Source organism: Lutra lutra, chromosome 7, assembly GCF_902655055.1.
Source record: "Lutra lutra chromosome 7, mLutLut1.2, whole genome shotgun sequence".
Taxonomy (NCBI): Eukaryota; Metazoa; Chordata; class Mammalia; order Carnivora; family Mustelidae; genus Lutra; species Lutra lutra.
The window spans coordinates 40,420,132-40,442,603 of record NC_062284.1 but is presented as its reverse complement, the minus strand read 5'-3'; the positions used below and the strand labels follow the sequence as shown (position 1 = coordinate 40,442,603).

At 44.1% G+C, this 22,472-nt stretch overlaps 1 protein-coding gene across 1 annotated transcript in view; it reads left to right on the top strand.

The window, feature by feature from the left end:
• Positions 1–3,104: 3,104 nt before the first annotated feature.
• The window catches only part of MYO1E (myosin IE), a 195,724-nt gene continuing 176,356 nt past the window's right edge, over positions 3,105–22,472 (top strand). Inside the window, exon 1 of the mRNA XM_047738442.1 lies at positions 3,105–3,647. Coding sequence (XP_047594398.1) covers positions 3,645–3,647 — 3 coding nt within the window. The 5' untranslated portion in view covers positions 3,105–3,644. The remainder of the gene's footprint in view (positions 3,648–22,472) is intronic.

Below are 22,472 nucleotides of genomic sequence, written 5' to 3'. Positions count from 1 at the left end.
CTGCCCTTACGATATCAGATTCAGTTCTAATCCCTATATTTCAAGAAAAACACAAAGACAAAGATCCAGGAAGGCATAACTAACGTGATCAAGAGCTATGGGTCTTAATAATATTTTGACAGTTCCAGCATCTTTGAGAATTTGATGAAAGCTATTAACTCTCCCTGATGGAAAGGGCATACACAGAAGCCCCCAAGATTTGGCATATACTTCAGAGGGTAGCAATGTGTCTGATCCTACATGAACCCACATCTGGATCCTTAACCTAGAATACATGGCAGGTGGCAGGAGAAAGGAACCAATATTCGTTGGCCATCTTTATACATATTTCATTTCATATGCACATCAATCTATTTTATAGATAAGGGAACTGAAGTGCAGAAAGATTACTACCTCACAGCTAGTTAAGTGACAAAGCCAGACTTCAAATTCACTTTTATGTGCCACTAAATCTTATAACCCAAGTACTGCTTAGACACACAATTTCTTTTTTTAACTTGGTTCCATGCCCAGCATGGAGCCCAACGTGGGGCTTGAACTCACAACTCTGAGATCAACACCTGAGGACTCAGCTGCTTAACCGGCTGAGCTACACAGGCACTCCACTATACAAATTAATATATACATTTATATTTCAATCTGGAAAAGAATTCTATTACAAAATCATGAAAAATGAACACATGCATATATCTTCATCAGAGTCCCACCTACTAGAATTACCTCTGAAAACTGGAACAAGATTATTAGGACAAATAAAAGTAAGCATTTAGGGGTGTCTGGGCGGCTCAGTCAGTTAAGTGTTGGACTCTTGATCTCAGGTCAGGTGTTGATGTGAGTTCAAGCTCTGTGTTTGGCTCCATGTTGGGTATGGAGCCTACTTTAAAAAAAGAAAAAGAAAAAAAAAGCAAGCATTTAAAAAAAGATCTCAAATGTTAATACAAATGGCATTTAGTATCAAGAAAGTTTTAGATCAATCCAAGACTGATAAATTGTTGATGGATTCTTAAAAGATTTTTCAGTGTCTCATTGTACCCCTGCTTTACTGGGAAAACAACCACATCTTTGCCTGTCTCCCTTGAAGCCCATGTCAATCCGATTACTCATCAGGGTTGACTGTGGATGGGATGCTGGCTTAGGCAATATGTCATTTCCCACCTAAGCAGTGCTTCTTGTATAATTGGTAAGCTCCAATATTCCTTTTGGTAACCTCTGTTCATTAGTTCCTAAGATACCTGATCATATTCTGGCGTGCCCCTGAAATGTGGAATCAGTTTCCCTGGGAATTTGGTGGGTCCTGGCTGTTTGTACCTTCCCAGTACCTAGTACAGAGTGAGTGCTCAATAGATGTTTTGCTGTTTCCTGTCCAGTTTGTACTAGGTCGGTGCCAGATGAATTCCCTAACCCAAAATGTAGCTCCTAGTACGGAAGTTCCTTGCACAAAACCACTGTTGCTTTTCATTATATTTGTACCTTTCCTATAATTATTTATTGTTTTAATATTATCTTCTGGGGCTCCTGGGTAGTTCAGTTCGTTAAGCGTCCACCTTTGGCTCCGGTCATAATCTTAGGGTCCCAGGATCGAGGCCCGTGTTAGGCTCTCTGCTCAGTGGTGAATCTGTTTCTCCCTCCCCTCTGTGATCTCTTTTGCTTTTGTTCTCTCTCAAATAAATAAATAAAATCTTAAAAAAAATAAATATAACTATCTTCTGTCTTGCTCCTTCCCAAATTGTAATCTTGGCAAGGGAAGAAACCACTGTGCTCATGGTTGCTGTGCTGATCTATAGTAGGCATTCAATCATATCTATTGCCTCACAGCATGGATGATTACTACAAGAATTTAAGAATGTAGTCAACATGATTTTCTTTCAACTTTAAAATGGAGATAAAATTTGCATACCCTTCTATAAGGTATAATTCAGTGTCTTTCAGTATATTCACGAAGTTGTGCAACCATCACCACTAATTCCAGAATATTTTCATCACCCCAGTAAGAAAACGCATACCCATTAGTAATTTCTCCCATCCTCCTCTCCTCCCAGCCCCTGGCAATCACTAATTTACTTTCCCCTTAGATTTACTTATAGATATAGATTTTCCTATTCTTTACTCTTAGGTAAATGGACTCATATAATATGTGGTCTGTGTGCTTGGTTTCTTTCACTTAACATAATGTTTCCAAGGTTTAGTCCATGTTGTGGCCCGCGTCAGCACTTCCTTCCTTTTTAAAGGCTGAATAGTATTCCATTGTATGGACATACCACATTCTGTTTAGCCATTCCAGGCAAGATGGTTTTTAACATCCATACCAACTCTAGGATCCTAGATCAAGTGAAGACCTACCACCAAAGTTCATAAAGTAAATCACAATAAATCATAATGCTTCATACTTTCTCTAAGCCAGAAATTTTCATTTCTTACCTACCACAGATCCTGGGAGGACAGTCATGTTGTAACCCACCAAGATTACCTTTTGAACGCTTAAAACAATAAGACCGCACTCTCTACCTTATTTCAGGATTCTTCCCCCACCTCCAATGTCCTCCTCACTGCCCACTCGATGCCTTGAAACTCCATATTCTGGAATAATTTGCCTTTGCAGGTATGGTTGTACAGCTAATCATTCTCAACAGATAGGGTTGACTGAGATGGGCGGGTGCTTTTTCCCTCACTTATCTTTCTCCTGTCTCTCTGTTCACTGCAGTGCAACTTTTTCACCATTCAAAAGTCCCCAAGAGAGAGACAGAGGGGGGAAAAAAAAGAAAAAAAAATCCTTCCTTTGTTTTCCAAGGAAATTCAGGTAAAAGGAGGGGTAGGGGAAATGATATTTTTGACTTTCCTCACAATCCAGACATTGGAAAGAAAAAGGATTTCCTTTGGGCTGCAGCCACGACTCTGATCTTTTATGCTGATAAAATATTTCCTTCTTTAAAAAAAAAAGTTATGGGAAAATCATACCACTTCGGCTTGGAAGCCACACCTACCGTAATTTTCGCGTTTAAAAAAAAAAGAGAGAGAGAGAGAGAGTCTTACTCACTTTCACGGAGGGTTTTGCACGGTTGAGGTCTTGCACCCGGGAGCGAGCCGGGTCAGCGGCGCTCCTTTGGAAGCTAGCGTGGAGGACTACAGGATCCAGAGGTCTTTGGAAACTCCAGCAGCTCCAAGCTTGTTGGCTACCACGGTTTCCCTGAGGAGTGACGCTGTGAAAACAAACCCTGATTGGTCAGGCCTGAGGTGAATTCTCCATTTATGGACAGATTGCCCAGCCCGAACCGAGGCTCTGCCGGAGGAGTACAGAGTAAGTGGCTGAAGAAAGAAGAAGCGAGCCTGGGCAGCCAGGCAGACGCGCGGAGAGCATCGGGCTCACCTACGCGGGTTGCGAGCGCCTGGTCCGAGTGGACCCCTGCCTTTGGCAGGATGTGCCCCGTCTGCTAAGTCGCCTCCTTCTCGCCCTTCACCTAGCGCCGCCGATCCCGCCTGGATGGAGTCCCCCCAGGGTTCCCATTGGCTCCTGTGAGTGCTTGGGTGTCGAGAGCCTGTTTTTGGCGAAGGGGACCAACTTTTGAAGTTCGCCCAGGAGTCTGCGATCCAGCCCCAGCTCCCCGGCAGCCGGACCGGGCAGAGGAGGGACCGCGGCGCGAGTCACCATGGTGAGTTGGTCGCGCGGCGTCCCGGGACGCCTGACCCTGGGATGGGGCAGGAAGCGCCGGCGCGGGGTACCCACCTTGGGCGCGCAGCCCAGGCCAGGGGTGGAGAAGGTGGACGCGGGAGTCGGCACGTCGCGAGCTCTGCCCGCCGCTTCCGTAAACCCTGGCGGGGGGAGAGAGAGCGAGGGGGCCAAGGAAAACTTTCTTTCAAGTCTCTCTGGACGCCGCGAAACTTTTTGTGGCCGGGTTGCTATGGCTGCCAGCTGTCGGAAGCCAGCGCGTGGGCAGCTCTGAGCTCGGGGGCGCGGCCCTCGGAGGGGACCCCTCTCTTCCTGCGGGGCGGGTGGGCAGCGCCCGTGCCCCTGCGTTCCCGCCCGCGGCGGCCCGGATCGTGGCTCTGCGGCGCGGCCGCCGGCTCGCCGCGCCCCCTCCCCTGCGCGCCCCGCGCTCTCCTCCCCGCGGGCTGGCACGCGCGCCGGCTGCCTCCCCGCCTCCCCGCCTCTCCGCCCCCTGCGCCGCCCGCAGCTGTCCCGCCTGGCTGCCGCACGCTGGCGGGGGCGGAGCGGGCCGCACAAAGAGCGGCGGGGGCGCCAGGTAGGACGAGCACCTGGAGCTGGGCGGGCGGCGGAGAGCGAAAGTGACGCAGCCGGCAGCCTCGCCGGCCTGGACTTCGCTGGGCGCGGGCCCGTTGGGTCTCTGCGCCCGAGAGGCCGAGTAAACACCCCCACCCCCCGCCCCCACCCCTTCCCCGAGGGCGAGGTGACTGGCGCTTCTTGGTGTACCGCGAACCGGTCGCCCGGGAGGAAGTCGAGTGTTTTGTTCTTTTTCCTTTGGCACTTTGGGAATAGAGGCAAGTGGCTGACTTTTTCTCCGACTGGCTTCTGACTTTTCCTCTCCCCGCCCCCGAGAGCCTAACTCCGCCCCCATTAACCTGAGCCGCATCCCCCCCCCGGGTCTCGGTGGGGTGTACGTTTCTTCCCGAAGCACAAAAGCAAGGACTCGGTTTTGAAGAGATGGACAGTCCATCCGAGAAAGAAAGAAAAAAAAGTTCTACTACAAGGCTTCATAGTTTCCACACTTGCTCCTTTTCAAAGAACCCTGCTTGGGTAGATGGCCTGATCCCCTTCTGGTTTGTTTTGTTCCGTTTTAATGATTGTGAATGTGGAGTTAAGTCAAAAACGATAACTAGTACAACATCAATTTTAAAAAAATCTGCCCTGCATGACCAGCCTGAGAAATGTAGCAAAGGCCCATGCGAACGTACGGTCGAAACTCAAAAGCAGCTCTAGACCCAATGCTGTTTATTCAAAAGAATGCTTAAAAACGAAAGTCTTTAAAAGGGCATCTTTGACACAAGCTTTTTCTTTTTATGTAGTCCAAAATTGTGTCACTTCTGCTCCTCCCTAAGAAGACACTTTATCTGTAAATAAAATGTGCTCCTTAAGTTTCAGGTTTTAAGAAGTCAGTCTAACATACATTATTTTTGGAACCCCTGGGAGAGAATCATTTACTTACACTCAGTGTGTGGTTGGGTGGAGGAGCGCCCGAATTGGGCCACTACCTAATTGGCCGCTTGAATCTGAGCAATGTGATAGTCCTGGTACTTTGGAATTGCTATCATTATTTTCCGTGGGTCAATATTTCTTAAAAAAAAAAAAAATCAATGTGTTTATGTCAAGAGCTTCAAGAAACTTAACTGAATTCAAATACTTGAGAGCTACCTTGAGAAAATTAACTTTCCCTTAGTTAATTCATTTTTCTTGCTGGACACACTACCAAAGTAGTCTATAATGCCTTTTCTGGAGACCTCGGAATCTCCATGCTCAGTTCGGCTGCATTGCTTTTGAAGGTGGTTGATCAAATGGGTGCAGAGGAGGCATGTTGGAAGGAAGAGACTTGTTGCCAGACTTGTGTAATGTGTCTATGGGAGGACAGGGTGTGACTTACCTATTGATGGGTTCCCTGCCAACAGTGCAGATGGCCCCTTTGCGGGCAGCCAGGCGACTATCATCGCATCAGAAAAAAGTTGAAACAGCTGCTGTCCTGAAATCGGAGATTTGCCATCGCTCCATCTACTAGATGTAGAGTAGCATGGCAAAAATGAAATGAATCGCTTCTTCCCTGGCTTGAGAGATTGTTCATTAGCTATGTGAGGTTGTCTGAGAAGAGAGCATCACCCATCTTAAACAGAAACCTCAGTTATACTGTTTACTGTTTATATAAGATGCTTTCAAGCCAGATGAGGCTGCATTTTGTGTTTCACATCTGTCTGGGTCTGCCCAGCTGCATCCTTCAGATGCTCAGAACAGGAAGAGAAGGGGCATTGCCTTCCGTGGGTGTGGCTGAGGCTTAGCATGGAGAATAGAATTCCTCAGGCCCTTGACAGGGCTGTAGGGAGAGCACCTGTACTGTTGTTTGCGGGTTTGTGTGTGTGATCTTTTAGGAAGTCTGGTGGCACATGAGGAAGACTCTTCACTTGTCCCCACGGCCCTCCCAAGACTCATTCAATTGTGACTCATAAGGAATATTGTCATTTTCTGACTCATGAGCACAATATCCAGCTTATAGTTCACCTCCTGTCTCTTTCCTAAAAGTTCACTTTGGACCACTTTTCTCCATCTTTGGAGAAGCAACAACACTACCCGGCAATATAAATTTGTACCTTGAAGAACTGAAAAAAAAAAAAAAAGTCTCTGCCTGCCTTTATAATTCAGTGTACCTTGGTTAGGAGGGTACAGCAGTCTCCTTTGTCTTTTTTTTTTTTTTAAGATTTTTATTTATTTATTTGACAGACAGAGATCACAAGCAGGCAGAGAGGCAGGCAGAGAGAGAAGGAGGGGAAGCAGGCAGAGAGCCTGATCCGGCGCTCGATCCCAGGACCCTGGGATCATGACCTGAGCCGAAGGCAGAGGCTTTAACCCACTGAGCCACCCAGGCGCCCCTCCTTTGTCTTTAATTAATAATCACACCCTACTAAGATTTCCTTTGTCGCGTATGGCTTTATCATTTACAAGGGAAGTTCTGCTTTGTGGCCATGACGGTTTGAATGGTCTAATAAGCTAGAGCCCATGTCTGTAGCTCTGCCATATACTTTGGATGCAGAAATTATTATTCATAGGGCTTCTCTGAAGTTAAATATACTAAAATATTTAAGTAAGTCTGAATTGGCCATTCCTTCAGACTGTGGTCAGGTCACATTCCTTTTTCCTCACTTATGTAGTACTTGGGAGTGAATTGCACATGTTACTCATAAAAAGTACACAGGAATAGACCTAGGAACTTAGAAATCTGTCAGATAGCTGACTGCAAGGTAGTTAAGTTCCTTTGGGTGAAGGCAGGGCATGTATTTAGAAAGTCTGGAATCGATTTCAAATATGTTTTCTGGGAAGGTAACCTAGTCCATTCCCATTGATTAGTTTATCAGATTTGCTAATAGTTTCCGGGCCAAAACGACAGAATACAAAACCAAAACAAAACAAAAAATTGGGTTGAAGTACAGAGAAGTTTTTTGTGTTTTGTTTTTTTTTTTAAGATTTTATTTTTAAGTAATCTCTACACCCAACACCGGGCTGAAATTTATAAGCCTGAGATCATGAGTTGCTCTTTTGATCAGAACCAACCAGGCATCCCCCCAAAAGTACTGATGGACGCGGTGGGGTTAGGGAAAGAGCTAGAGTTCACGACATTACCTAGGGGCCAATGTGAGTTGGCCAGCCTCATGGGAGAAGTTTGATTGGTGCGACACATGAAGGGAAAGCCAGCGGATCCTCAGATGGAGAGGGATAAGAAGTGGAGGAAGCAGATAGTTGGGGAAGGTGAAGGCCGCCTCCCCCACACCCCCACACTCTTGCTAGGGATTTCAGTGTTGTGAGTGGTTGCAAACACAAATATCTACAGGATACAATTTTTGTCGGGATGAGGCTGGCCCCTAGAGAGCAAATATGCTCCTCTAAAAAAAGGCATCATTACTTGACCTTAGGTCATGGTTAGTTATGTCTACCAGTTATGGTTAGATTGGCCATATTATATATTTCAAGGGAAGCTGGAAATCCAAATTGTTCTGCTGGACTTGCTAATTTTTCAAGTGTTCTGGCCATTGCTGAGAGGCCGAACACCTGCAGGTCAGCTGTTAGCAGCCACTCTATTGTAAATCTCAGAATGGTATCCCTGAGAACCACATGCTTCCTTCCATTCACCCACCAGCAAGACCGTCTAAACTTTGGCTCTATACCAGTAATGGTGTTTTATTAATACATCCACACCTTCCCACTGGGTTTCCTTTAAGAGAGGGAGTTGCCTGGTGTTTTCAGCACATGGAACCTCCAAGCTATCAACAGGGAAAATCTGCATCCAGATTCAGAGCTATCTAAACACCAGTGTAGGTATGTAAGTTGTGTGAGTGGTGAGGCTGTAAATTGAATTTCTCTTTCTTAACCCATCACCCCCAGCTTTGGGTGAAAATGCCTCCTTGCCCTTTCCAGCATGCTGGACCTCTGTTATTACTCCTTTCTACAGCTGAATGTCATGAATTTGAGGTCTGTCTCAGGGGTTCTCCTTGGGGCTAGATAATGAGCATTTTGGTAAATATGACTTGGAATACGTCTTTTCGCTCCTGTACTCAGTGTTAATGTCATGAGCTTATGTGAGACTAAATAAAAGAGAGAACATGCAGTACTTTGCATTTCCTAATGAGAAAGGATTGAGTCTCATTACTTGGAAAGAACTTGTGAAAGCTTTCTTCATCAGCTTCTTTTTGAACCTATATACAAATGCAGAGTTTTATGAGCTTCATTATGGAATATGTAGAAATTTTGTACAGTCATGATTTTTTCAAGCATGAGTCATCTGCCAATTTTTTTTTTTACAAAGAAGCAGCAATTATGTTTTCATCAGTATGTGATTAAAATGATGATGAGTTTTTAATATTTTTATTATTATTATTTTTTTTTACCTCACTGGGATTTAATATTTACAGAGCAATAAGGGGTTAAAGGTTAAATGCCAAAGGTATTAAAAATAAACATCTTGGCCTTACAAGCACATTCTGTAATAATGGTAAATAAATTGTGTTTTGAATTTCAACCTCACAATTTATTTTGGCAGAGACAAAAGGTTTTGGAGCACCCTAGCAAAGTTGTTGTGTTTTCTTTTTTTTTTTTATTTTACCTATCTTTATGACAGCCACACTTGAGGGAAGCAGAACTAGTCAAGAGTGCTCCCCAAAATAGAATTATTGGCTTTATGGAACCTGGGACTGTACCACCCAGTGAAGTCAGCCTTCCCTTTTGAGTTGCCACCAGGGAATAGTATCATTAATGTACAAGGCATTTCTTTCTTTCTTTCTTTCTTTTTTTAAGATCTTATTTATTTATTTGACAGAGATCACAAGTAGGCAGAGAGGCAGGCAGAGAGAGAGAGAGGAGGAAGCAGGTTCCCCGCTGAGCAGAGAGCCCGATGCAGGGCTCCATCCCAGGACCCTGAGATCATGACCTGAGCCAAAAGCAGAGGCTTAACCCACTGAGCCACCCAGGCACCCCTACAAAGCATTAATGAATGGCTGTTTAAGAAACTCTTTTTTTCTTACTCCCTTTCTGACCTAAAATACTAGTGTTCAGCCTTATCACCCATCTTACTCACCAGACTTCATACAAGGCCCTCAGCTGTTTCTGGAAGTTACATTCTGCCTCAAAGGAGAAAAATATGGGCCTTACCGAAGATGTGAAATATCATATAGAACAGGCTTTGGAGGACAGAGAGGAGGTGGCTCTTTCCAGGAATAAACAGAAGAACTGCTTGGAAGGAGGGCACATGATTCTCTCCCATGTTCTGAGTTCTGATATGTTTGGTCAAAGTTCATTCATGGGACTTTATGATGATATGCTACATGTAAAAAGTAAAATGTACCACATTGTAGAAGGCCAAGGAGAGTGTTTAAGAATTCTACCCTAGGGGCATCTGGTTGGCTCAGTAGGTGGAGCATGAGACCCTTGATCTCGAGGTTGTGAGTATGAGCTGCATGTTGGGTGTAGAGATGACTGGAAAAAATAAAATCTTAAAAAAAGATTTCGGTTAAATGACTTCTGAAGCCTTAGAGAGAGGATTTGGCTGAGCTGGTGCCAAGATCCCAGGTTTTCTGATCCCAATCTAAAAAAGTTTTCCTCACCAAACTGTAGTGGTGGATTAGGGTCTATTTCCTTAGAGTCTAGACATGACCATTTCTTTCTTTCCTTCAAAAAAGCTGCTTGGAGATGGAAGGTCATTTATTTTTGATTCATTATTATATCAACTTCAAAAGATCCTAAGGAATAAATTTAGAAGAACTCAACCATGATACTGCTACCCTAACAGTAATTACTTTCATGTCTTTGGGTTTCCTTCCAGCCTATCCAAATGCACACCATTTTTCTGTAGTTGTAATTATGGGGCAAATGTACAAGTGGGGCTCGGTATTTTCCCACCTATTTTAGAATTCCTTTTCCTTGGTAAGCATATTTATCATATTTAGGTGGTAGTAGAATAATTTCCATGTAGCCTGATTATCCAGCCTGTCATAACTGTATAGAAACTTTGTCGCCAGAGCTATGTCCTGGGGAGGCCCTCTCTGTACCCCCTGGGACCACACGGGTCAGCAGTGAACTGCTCAGCTTCCTGTCGCTTCTGAGACATGTAGCCCCCTCTCTGGTGCAGAGTCGGAAGCAGGACAGGCAGGTTTGGGCAACACTCCACACTCCCAAGTCCTGGCTCAAAGGTGGGTGCCGTTGGTGTTCTCTGTAGATTATGGTGTTGGTACTCAAATATGTGACACCCGTGGGTGCTGAGGCCTCTGGCTCCAACTTTACAAGTATGAGTGATTTTATCAGAGAACGCAACTAGTTGGAGAGCTTTGAACCCCAAAGTGGAAGAGGCAACAGTAGTTGGAGAAGAGGTGATAGCATACGTGTTTAATATGCAGAATCCTTATCAAACATGGTGGCAATCACTGGGAAATCACAGATGAATTATACACCGCCTTGTGTGTAATGAACCCGATCTGTTAATTTTATGCTCTTTCACAAGCAATTGCATAACATATTTCTAATTTGAAATTTCTGAATCCAGGCATCTGTATCATGCTTCATTATTTCACATACTTGGGAGGGAAGGCAAGGTTGATTTAAAAATAATCTATCTTAGTTAATTTTACCCAGTAGTGCCAGAGTGGGATAATTTGAACCCAAGAACATTGCCCATTATGAGTAATAAGGGTCTGGGCTTTAATTTCCTTGTTTTGGGATTTTGCATATCACAAAGTTTGGGTTCTGGATGATATCACACACGGAGTAAGTGGGAAAAGTAAAAGTCATGCCAAAAAGCTCTCTGACCTTCAGTAAACTAAGGAGGTAGAAACCAAGGGGAAAGAGATACCCCCAAGAAATCTAGCCTGTTAGTCCTTAAACATGACAGAAAACAAATAAAAAATTAGGATACCATAACACAAGTCTCTTAGTGATTAATTGTCATAACCAGCATTTGATGCGGACAGCACCTTAGCATAACATTTCTTGGCAATAGAATGATTTGGGCAGTATCATTTTCTAATTATAGGGCTTTTCAGCAACAACAAGAAAGTAAGGTTGCTTTTAGTGTCCCAAGTAGATGCAGACCTTTGTTATAGGAAATTTGAACTGAGATGTAGAAGTACCTATGAAGCTACTTTAGAGCCTAAATAAAGATGGCTTCCTCCAAGACTTGGGAATGCTCAAATGCAAAAACAGGTCTACGAAGTGATAGCAATTCAACTTTCCCCCATCAGATTGTCAGAGATTCCTAATATTTGGGGGTGTCCTGAGGTCTTCTGAAAATATGTTGAAAGCTATTGACCTGTCCCAACAGTGTTTGTAATAGTAAAACCAAAAATAAACAGGACCAATCTAAATGCCTATTAGTAGAGGAATGCCTAAGTATGTGCGACTTACTGATAATAGGGTATCAGTATGGATAGATCTCACAAAAGTAGTGTTTGGTGAAGAGGCAAGTTATAGAAAGATACATATAATAAAAACCATTTAAGAAAAATTAGGGGCACCTGCATGGCTCAGTGGGTTGAGCCTCTGCCTTCAGCTCAGGTCAGGATCTTAGGGTCCTGGGATTGAGCCCTGCATCGGGCTCTCTGCTCGGTGGGAGAGCTTCCCCCCCGCCCCCGTCTGCCCCTCTGCCTACTTGTGATCTCTGTTGAATAAATAAATAAGTCAATGAATCTTTTTAAAAAAAAAGAAAAATTAAAAACCACAAAATTATATATATTGTTTAGGGATGTATATATTCGTCTAAAATACAAATCAATAGACTGGAAAGATACCAAATTTAAACTGCTAAAGAGGGAAGGAGAGCGCCTTCCTGGCTGGCTCAGTTGGTAGAGAGTGTGACTCTTGATCCCAGGGCTGTGAACTCAAGGCTTAGCTTTGGTGTAGAGATTACTTAAAAAAGAGATATATAGAGAGAGAGATGTAGAGAAGGGAGAAGCCTGGGGTCAGTTGACTAACTTTAATACTATTGATTATGTTTTATTTGCTTTATGTATTAACAAATTCAATAAAATAGTATCTTTAATTCTAGGCAGTGTGTGCATAGATGTTTATGTTAAGCTCCATACTTTTAACATCTTTTTCCAATTAAAAAAAGACACATAAACATATAAATCTTCATATAGTTTTAGGAGGTTGGTAAACCCCCGAAGCCCATATGATTTCATTCCAAGTGTTGTAGCAAACATTGTGTTGAGATGAATATTAGGGAGTGTAGTCAATTGTGGATCTACGTCAGATTATTTTAATGACAGTTGACATACAATCAGATCATTATTAAGTCCCATTGAAATGTTACGTAAAGGGTCATTAGGGGTTGTATCCCAGGATGTTCAGTACATTAGTCACCTTTTCTTGCCCTATTGTGTCTGCTGGCTTTTGGTATAATAAACCACCCCAAACTTGGTAGTTTAAGTAATAAACATTTATTATCTTTTTCATGATTTGTGCATGGGTTGGGCAGTTGTGGTCTGGACTGGCTCCTCAGATCCCTGTGGTCAGCTGATGGCTTGGCTAGGGCTGGATGATCTAGGATGTCCTCACTCCCCGTCAGATAGCTGGCACAATTTAAGTGGGGGCAGTGGAGATGTCTTGGCCATGTATCTGTTGTCACAACTGGCCAATCCTGGCTTGTTTACATAGCAGTGGGTACAGAGTTCCCAAGAACAGTGAAAGAGAGAGCAAGCCTCAGCACACACGTTTTGTTTTGTTTTAAGATTTTATTTATTTAACGCAGAGAGAGAGCGCGTGTGCACCAGCAAGGGGGAGGGGCAGAGGGAGAAGCAGGCTCCCTGCTGAGCAGGGAGCCCGATGCAGGGCTCAATGCCAAGGTCCCGGGATCATGACCTGAGCTGGAGGCAGATGCCCAACCAACTGAGCCACCCAGGTGCCCCTAGCACACACTTTCTTTAAACCTCAGCTTGTATCATGCTTGCTGTTGTCCCGTTGGCCAAAGCGAGCCCCATGGCCAAGCCCAGAGTCAGTGTAGAAGAGGGCTCCCTGACGGCTCAGCGGCAGTTTCCCACCCTCAGCCTTTTTGTTCAGCTCGCCTTAGCTGGGCGAATACATTGAGGCAGGAACGGACTCCGAGGCAGCTTCAGTCTTTCCCTGGCTGGCCCTCTGGACCTCTCTGTACGGCTGAAGCCCCCGTGGCTCCTGATCTCCTGCTAAGTTCCCAAAGCACGAGGAATTGGAACTACGGTTCTTTTGCATTATGAAGACTCAATATGATCTTCAAATTGCTATTTTTGTTGGAGAAAACAAGTAAAAGCAGAAGCTAACAACCAGAAGAAAAATAATTTTCTCTTGGTTAAAGGGAGCTTTGTGAACATAACAAAAATTTTACAAGTAAGTCCAAACCGAGAGTGCAGTGAACCATGCCAAACCAGACTGGGCTGGACGGCCTTTTGGACAGAAGGGTGGAACAATTCTGTTTGGAACAGGTGGGGACAATACCGCTCACTGCTTAATTCTGCCGTTTCAGCCAGCCCTGAGCTGCCATGTGGACAAAGACTTGCTTCACACACACAAAAATCCTTTTTTGTCTTGGTTGAAAGCCCTATCTTGGCATGTAAGATGGTGCCCCAAATAACCCCATGTCAGTTCCATATTCTGTGAGCCACAGACTGTGCTATCTGTGGGCTCCTCAACAAGATGTGAATTGAGGATTAATTTGGCTTTGGACATGGTTCTCAAAAATCCATTAACCCATGGGTCTTTCACTTTGACTTTCTCTCTCTTTTTCTAAATGGAAAATTTTAAACTGCACAAGTGGGGAGAAAACTCACCCCCCAACTTCAACAAACTCGACAACTCTTGGCTGATCTTGTTTTCTTCATTTTGTTAATGGGGTGTATCACATTGATTGACTTGTGGATGTCCAGCCATCCCTGAATCTATGCAATAAATCCCACTTGATCTTGGCATTTGGTCATTTTGTTGTATTGTTGAATTTGGTTTGCTCGGATTTCGTTGAAGATTTTTGCATCTATGTTCATCAGAGGTATTGACCTGTAATTTCCTTGTGGTGATCTTGTCTGGTTTTGGTATCAAGGTAATGCTGGTCTTGTAAAATGAGTTTGAAAGTGTTCCTTCCTCCTTCATTTTGAGTTTGAGGGGGACATTAATGCTTCTTTAAATATTTGGTAGAATTTACCAGGGAAGCCATCTGGTCCTGGACTTTTCTTTATTGAACTGTTCTTGATTACCAATTGAGTCTCCTTGTTAATAGTTTAGATTTTCTATTTCTTCATGATTTGGTGTTGTTTAAGTTGTATGTTTCTCGGAATTTATCCATTTCTCCTAGGTTGTCTAATTTGTTGGCATATAATTGTTTCAATCCTGTTTTCTGTATTCTCATCTTCCCTTGGTTTATGTTGGAGCAAATCTTAGATATCATTTTATCTTATCTCTGTATCAGGTTGGCTTTTAAATAAGCAAAACTCAGCTCTTGACACTAATTACTCTTTGGTAATTCCCTTTGACTTTTAAGAGTAGGGTCTTTGTTTCACAGAATAATGTAGATGTCTCCAGTCACTGGGCAGTCTCGATACTTGTCCCCATTTTGTCTGCAGGAGTATGGAGCAATGATATCTCAGCATACATTGTCTTGGGTTGCAGGACAGGGTGGCTCCCTACCCTACAGTCCTAGCTCTACTCAGGTACTATATGATTAGGTAGGATTGGTAGAACCAGTTCATGGTTGCTGCTCTCTTCATTCCTTCTTCCACATGCCTGCATCATGGTGATGACTCTATGAATAATACTTGTTTCTTTCAATGATCAGAATCATTTAAAAGTAGACTGTCAGGATAAGAAATATCCTGGAGACTTGCTTAAGTTTGTGTCCATGTTCATATGTGCATTTTTTCCTGGGAAGAAGATTCATAAATCCCCAAAGTGGTCTATGGCCTCCCCAGATGACCCTCTAAGGTCCAAAGAATTTAAATGGCGTGACCAAGGTCACTTGTTAAATTAATAGAAGAGGTGACCCTAGAGTTACAAGTCTGTTTCTCTTGAGCCACAATCTAGGGGTCTTGGTCCTAAACCTGCTTTTATTGGAAAAGTTTGAAAATCAAACATAATAAAGCACTAGAGAAAAGGAAGGTGGTAGGTTAAATTTTTTTGTGAGATTCCCATAGACACTAAACCAATGTAAGTTACTATGAAGTAATGGTAGGTATTATTTGTTGGCAACTAACCTGATTTTTCAGAATAAGAATAAAGTATAAAGGGATGCTTGGGTGGCTCAGTTGGTTAAGCTCTGCTTGGGCTGAGGTCATGATCCCAGGGTTCTGGGATGGAGCCCCACGTCAGGTTCCTTGCTCATTGGGGAACCTGCTTCTCCCTGTGCCTGCCACTTGCCCTGCTTGTGCTCTCTCTCTCTGACAAATAAATAAAATCTTTTAAAAATTAAAGAATAAAAATAAAACATAAAAACAGACTCACAGCATTGGTCTTACATTTATTATGTTTTTAAATTCTCCAGTGATCACAAAGAAAAGTCTGTACCTCCAGTATGACTTCAAATATAAATCAAGGACACAAGGTTTTGACTTTATGTAAATTATTGACAGTTCCTTATTTTCCTGGTAAGGATTTATTCTTATTAATTATAAAATTAATATTTGTTCATTGAGGGCACATAACGAGAAAGAAATTGCTGGGTTCCAATGACTGGATGGTGGAGAAGATTTCTGTACTCTGTTTCTGTCATCTAGGACTAGGTCTTGGGGTGTAGGAGAAAGAAAATTGGAGCTTGGATAGTCTCTTCCTTTTAACTCTTTCTGTCCCCTGGTCCAAACCCCAACCACATCCTCTATCTACTCTCCTGTCCTTTCCTCACGAGGTTCTTGCCTTTCTAGTTGCAGAAAGTTTGGAGAAGGCAGGAAACATAGTTTGCACTTGCCTAGAAGTGAGACACATAATTAAGGCCGCCGCACCAAGGGCAGCTTTCTCCTCCCACCTTGGTCGCAGCCCTCTTTTCTTGTCCTCGGTAGAAGCCTGCTTAGCATCTCTCTCCGGTGACTGTGGAACACCAGCATATGAAATGTTGTCTGGTCTACAGAGACAATAGGCACTGTGGTCTTTGTTTGGGGTGATGAATCAGCCTTCAGTTTTTGCAGCAGTGGTGGGTCAGTGTCAGGTGGCATAGGTGTATTTCATGTCTCTAAATGTAAGAGGTAGTGAATGCAGGAGTCTGCCAGTTGACGAGTGCGATGGATTCGACCTCTGCAGTGTTGCTTCAGTTTACCATTTTGTTTCATCTCTTACCTGGATCACCTGGCCAGGTCCAGCTAATTGCTGTGCCCCTTACAGGCTTGGATGTTCTCAGTTTGGCTGATGTTTAGCCACAGTTAATTCCCCATCCCAGTGGTCTCATTCTCCTTTGAGGCCAGTCCCAATTTTGCCTTCTTGAGTCTCAGAGTTGGAAGGTATCTTCAAAATCCCATGACAGTCTTATCTGCAAAGATATCATGATTGATTATGTGCCATTTATCTTCTCATCTGGTCATTTTCTTTTCAGGTAGAGCCGGTATTCATCTTTGTATCCTACCTCCTTTTGTGATTTGTTCTACTAGGTATATAGTGCTATTTTTGTTTTTGCTTTTGTTTTTTAGAAAATTTGAGATAAGTCTTAATGCCATATGACTTTCTCACTACTTGTGTTCTTTTTAAAATAATTTTATTTATTTATTTGAGAGAGAACACAAGCAGGGGGAGGGGCAAAAAGGAGAGGGAGAAGCAGGCTTCCTGCTGTGCAGGGAGCCCACGTGGGGCTTGATCCCAGAACCTGGAGATCGTGACCTGAGCTGAAGTCAGCCGCCTAACCAAATGAGCCACCCGGGCACCCCCAGTGCTATTTTTAAGCCTATTGGGGAAAAAATGCTTGCATTTCCTTCTCTGTGTGAGTATAGTCTTTAAAACCGCCCTCTTGGTCTTTATTTTGAGTAGAGAGAGGGCGGAACTGCCAACCCAGTGTAGTGCTCGTTAAATCCATGCCTATAAACTGCTGCTCTTGGTTACTCAGCTGATGGAGTGAAAACAGGGAGGGGTGAGGCAGTGAAAGCACCCTGTGATTCAAATGTCACCGGAGCCTTTGATTTTAGTGGGAACGATGAAGTTGTCTGATGTCCGTGTCACTCCTCACTTCATTCAGCTTGCCTCTGGAGAGATGGAATGGTGAGGACAGAGAGGAAGAGGATAAAGATACTTAAAAGGTCACCTGAAAGCCGAGCCGCTCATTGACTGGAGGCAGGAAAATCCGTCTGCCCATCGTACCTGTCTTCACTCGCCAGCCAGCTATAAAACGGGGCAATCACCACCCGCTTGCCCCTCCCCACCCCCCAGCTGTTTTGGAATCTGTGAAAAAAGATAGTTCTCCCAGAAAATGGAATCTATTGTATCTTGCCGGTGATCTTCCTAAATGTGGAGGTTTCAGGAGCAGGCAGAGATACAGAGGGACAAAGGGACTACAAGAATCGAAATGGGATTTTGGAACAGACAGTATGCTTTTTAGTTGCTTCGTGGTTTTGTAGGACTGGTTGAATTCAGATGTTTAAAATTCACAGGTAATCCAAATACTGGTAAGTTCAAACTGTCCTCGCGAAATCTTTCTGCTGGAACTCATCAACTAACAGAATGGGCAGACTTGGACTTTTTGAGCTTTTTGGAGTATGTTTTCCACACTCCGCTCCAGGTTGGGTGGTGTGAGGTGGTTCTAAGCTCTCCAGAGTATTAAAAAAATGGCCTCCAAGGTGAGGCAGGAGGAAAGGGGAGAAGTCCGAGTAACTGGTGGGGTCTGGAAAGATACGTATGATCGCCAGTTAGAACATTCTGAGTGACATTTTGAGAGGCTTATAGACCAGGAGTAGTGGAGTTGAGACAGGCAAAGCAGTTGGGGCCCTCCTACCAACAAGAGGTTTTTGAGTGATAGTAATTCATTAAATATTTGCTTATTTCTGGGGCACCTGGGTGGCTCAGTGGGTTAAAGCCTCTGCCTTTGGCTCAGGTCATGATCCCAGTCCTGGGATCGAGCCCCACATCGGGCTCTCTGCTCAGCAAGAAGCCTGCTTCCCCCCCTCTCTCTGCCTGTCTCTCTGCCTACTTGTGATCTCTGTCTGTCAAATAAATAAATAAAATTAAAAAAAAAATTTGCTTATTTCCCTGTCCTGCTGATGTAGGAAAGATGTTAGGGTTTGAAGCCAACCACCAAGGAAGAATTCTTGAGAAATCTCTGGTCTCAAAAAAAGGTGGTTTTATTAAAACACAGGGACCGGACCCTTGGGCAGAAAGAGATGCATCTGGGTGGTGAGTAGTGGCCCATTATATACTTGCAAGTTGGGAGGGGCTTAGGGATAGTGTAAGTCTCTAAGGAATTTTGGAAGCGAGGTTTCCAGGACCTTGAGGGGCTAGCTATTGTTAGGAAAAGGTCTGTCATTACTGTCTAATAAAACCTTTAGTCACAAGACCCTTCGGATGTATATCCGGTGGGCCATATGCTTGGGGGGATGACTGCCAAAGTGTATCTTGGGAGGTAGAGATAAAGGAAGTTTCCAAAGGAATTTTTACATGTTAAAGTAGACTTACAGGATCCTGGGGGTCAGGCCAAGCTTGCCTTTTGCCCTTAGCAAAGCATTAACATCTAGGCAGCTGAGTTCCTGGAGGAATGTGACTCTGCCTGTTTTAAGGACTTGTGAATGGGCTGTAGGTAGTAAGGAAGTTAGTTTTTCTTTTGCCTTTGTTTCCTACATCACGATTAGGCTGTATAAACTCCTTAAAGGGACACCGTGTCACACTCATTTTTGTGTTTCCATCACCTGGAGAGATGCCTAGCACTTGGTAAAATCAGCAGCTTTGCTGAACGCAACCACACTGTTGTTCCCCACTAGACCGGAAATGCAGGGAGAGCTGAAAGCCTTCCCATGCAACTTGGCCATGGCATTGAGGCCTCCAGCGGGTGAGTGATTGATGAGAGCCGGTGGATTAGAGAGTTAACTAATTGTAAACTGAAAATGTTTTTCAAAGATAAAAATAGCCCCCTCAGATAAAACCTTTTAAGTTTTCAGCTTCCTTTTGAGTTTTCTTTTAATGGAAAAGATATCAGCAACTTCAGCTCAGCTCCTGGAAGGCAGAGGTGGCCAAGGGAAGCTGGTGGGCTGGAATGGCTTCTGGATCTGACTCTCACTCTCTTCACTACAACCCTCCTTCACTTGGGAACCAAAGAGTTACTGGATTGCCGGAGGCCACACAGCCCGTCCCAAAGGCAGTCCCAAAGCCAGTCCCAACTCGTCCCTTTAAGGGATGGTGCTGCTCTTCCCAAGCAGACATGGAAGCAGAACCCACCAAAGCCCTTTGAGGAGAAGTTCCCAACGCCAAAGGGAACCTTTCCAAATCAGGTGTGACCCGTCACCTCGCTTTCCAGCTCCTCGTTGTCACAGTGTCCTGGTTAGGCTGCGTTTGGTGTTGGAAGAAATCAGTACCAGAGAGGATAAGAAGGTTTTCCTTGTTCGGCGATGTGGACCACCAGAATATAAAATTATTAGCTGACCAAGTTTCTGTCTGTTCAGGTTCAAAGAGGAGAATTTACTGCCCTTTTTTTTTCCCCCCTTAGTGGGCTAACCGCTCACCTGCCAGAGTGGGATCTGGGCCAGTTTGTCTCCAAGGAGAAGTGCTAATGGCTTAATTGTTTTGTTTATTCTGCTCCCTACCAATTCCGGTAGCTTCATTTGCATCGAGAGTAAAACTTTTTTTTTTTTTAAGATTTTATTTATTTATCTGACAGACAGAGATCACAAGCAGACAGAGAGGCAGGCAGAGAGAGAGGGAAGCAGGCTCCCTGCTGAGCAGAGAGCCCGATGTGGGACTCGATCCCAGGACCCTGAGGTCATGACCTGAGCCGAAGGCAGCCGCCTAACCCACTGAGCCACCCAAGCGCCCCTTTTTTTCTTTTTCTTTCTTTTTTTTTTTTTTTTTTTAGTGTCTTGGCATTCTCTTTGGTTTTGAATAGCTCTTATCATTTACTCCCAATGTTGTTTTTTTTGAAAGGTTGGTTAGCTCTTAGTGATAAGAGAAAGTCCTACTTTCTCTGAGTAGGAGTTTTTCTGGGTATGGGATAGAGAAAGTAAAAGGGTGGGATTTAAAAAAGAAATCCTAGGTACTCTATCTGTAAAACAAGAGGCAGATTATTTTGGAGCCCAATATTTATGCAGTTATGTTCACTTGGCTCACATACTTGAGTTTTTGGGGTTAAAGGATTAATACATGCAAAGGAATGCTGATATTTAGCCTGACAAAAACTGCATTTACGGAGCTGGGGGTTTGCTTTTTCAAAATGTAGAAATGTCGAGGTTTATTTCTTCACCTATGACAAAGAATTCCAAATATGAGACTATTCTGGTTCGTGATGGTAAATGCATTTTTTTAGTTTCATGTAAATGACACGTTTTGGATCAAAACCTTCATAATGTACTAGGACAAAAATTCTCAGTGCAGGGTGGACGCTGACTTTGGGGAAGGGAGGATTTTTGCAAGGGAGGGTTGAAGAAGCTTGAATACACTGAGTTTGGTTGAACCAGGTAACCTGGCTTCTTCAAATGCTTTTTTCCCCAGGGCGCCTACGTGGCTCATTCACTTAAATGTCTGCCTTCAGCTCAGGTCTTGATCTCAGGGTTGTGAGATCGAGTCCCACACCGGGCTCTGTGTTCAGCAGAGAGTCGCTTCTCTCTCTCCCTCTGCCCTACTGCACCTCCTCCCCCCACCCACTGTCTCCCTCTCTCTTAAGTAAATAAATAAAATCTACAAAAAAATGCTTTCTTTCCTACAAACTGGAGGATGGAAATTTTAGAACTGGGAAATCATGTAGGAGATCTTGCTGTTATAAATCACTGAGACAAACACAGGATCATGCTATTTTTGGATGTGTTTGTAATTATGCAGGGTTTCATGATGATAAAAGTTTTCAGTGGCTTTTTTAGTTTCTGAAGGTATCTTGTGCATTGCATTCTCAGTTAGTGCCTCTGGAGACCTTCCCTTTCCTTGTGGGAGTATGTGCCTGTAATTTTCACAGTTTTTCCCAGCATCCAGAAGAGAAGAGAAATCGGTTATCGCAATGAACGATTCCTGAGGACCCACCTGCGTCTGTACCTCCTTTGAGGTAGGTGTTAGTTTTCTTCCTATAGACAGGGAAACAAAAACCTGCTCAGGGTCACCCATCTGAAAGGTGGCAGAGGAGGGATTTAAGGCAGGAATCGAAAGTCTGCTGGGGAGGGGAGCTGTCTGTTCCCATACACATACACATGCACATTATTAGCTGTGGGTCCTTGGGCCAGCAGTGTAGGCACCAGCTGGGATGTTATGAGAACCACAGAACTCCAGGCCTCACCCCAGATCTACTGATTCTGAATCTGCCTTTTAACAAGCTCCCGGGTGACTGAAAGCCCTAGAGCACAGGAACTCTATGGCCCAAGCGAGGTAACATGCTACGAAACATGTCCCCAGAGGAAGGTCTGGTGGTTGTCCTCCAGGATACCATCTTAAAAGGACAGGGATGCAACCAGTCAATCCTTTCTAACTATCTTACTGAAGCAAAAATGATAGAGCAGTGTTCAGAAGTGGGACAGATAGAAAGTTGTCTGAGACCATTCTGGAGTTAGATGCGTGGAGTCAGTGGCTGTCTCCACCATGCTTGGAAAGCTCTCTGCCCAGAGTGGTTCCTCCATGGTTACGGTCAATGCCAAGCTTGACCGTTACCGGTCCCTCTGAGCTACTGCATTGGTCTTGATAAATTGTTGGTTGGTTACTAGCACCTCACTGTGAACTACTCTATCAGACCATCTAAAGCCGCCCAAGAACAGATTTTGTCAGACTGGAGAAAAAGAGAGAGATCCAGAGTGGGAATATCAATAATGGTGCAAAAATGGAGACAGTGGTTGAAAAAAAGCCCAGCCTCCAGAACATTCCAATCCTGGGGCTAGAGAAAAGTATCCCCTTTACCTTCTCTTCCTCACTGGTTTGCCTTTTAGTATTTCTCTAGACATCTAGATTGGAGATATCTGGGACCTTGTCGGTCCTTATCTTCTCTTCTGGACTCCTGCTGGTTTCCAAGCCCTGTGAGTGTGTCCTCCTTTTCCCAGCTGTCACCCTGGTTTGAATCTGTGATCTCTTAGGCTGGGACCATCCCAAGAGTTTCCTAAGTGATCTTCACTGTCTTCCTCCTGTAGTTCATAGAAACAGCATTGCCACAGTCATTTTCCTGGTAATAAGA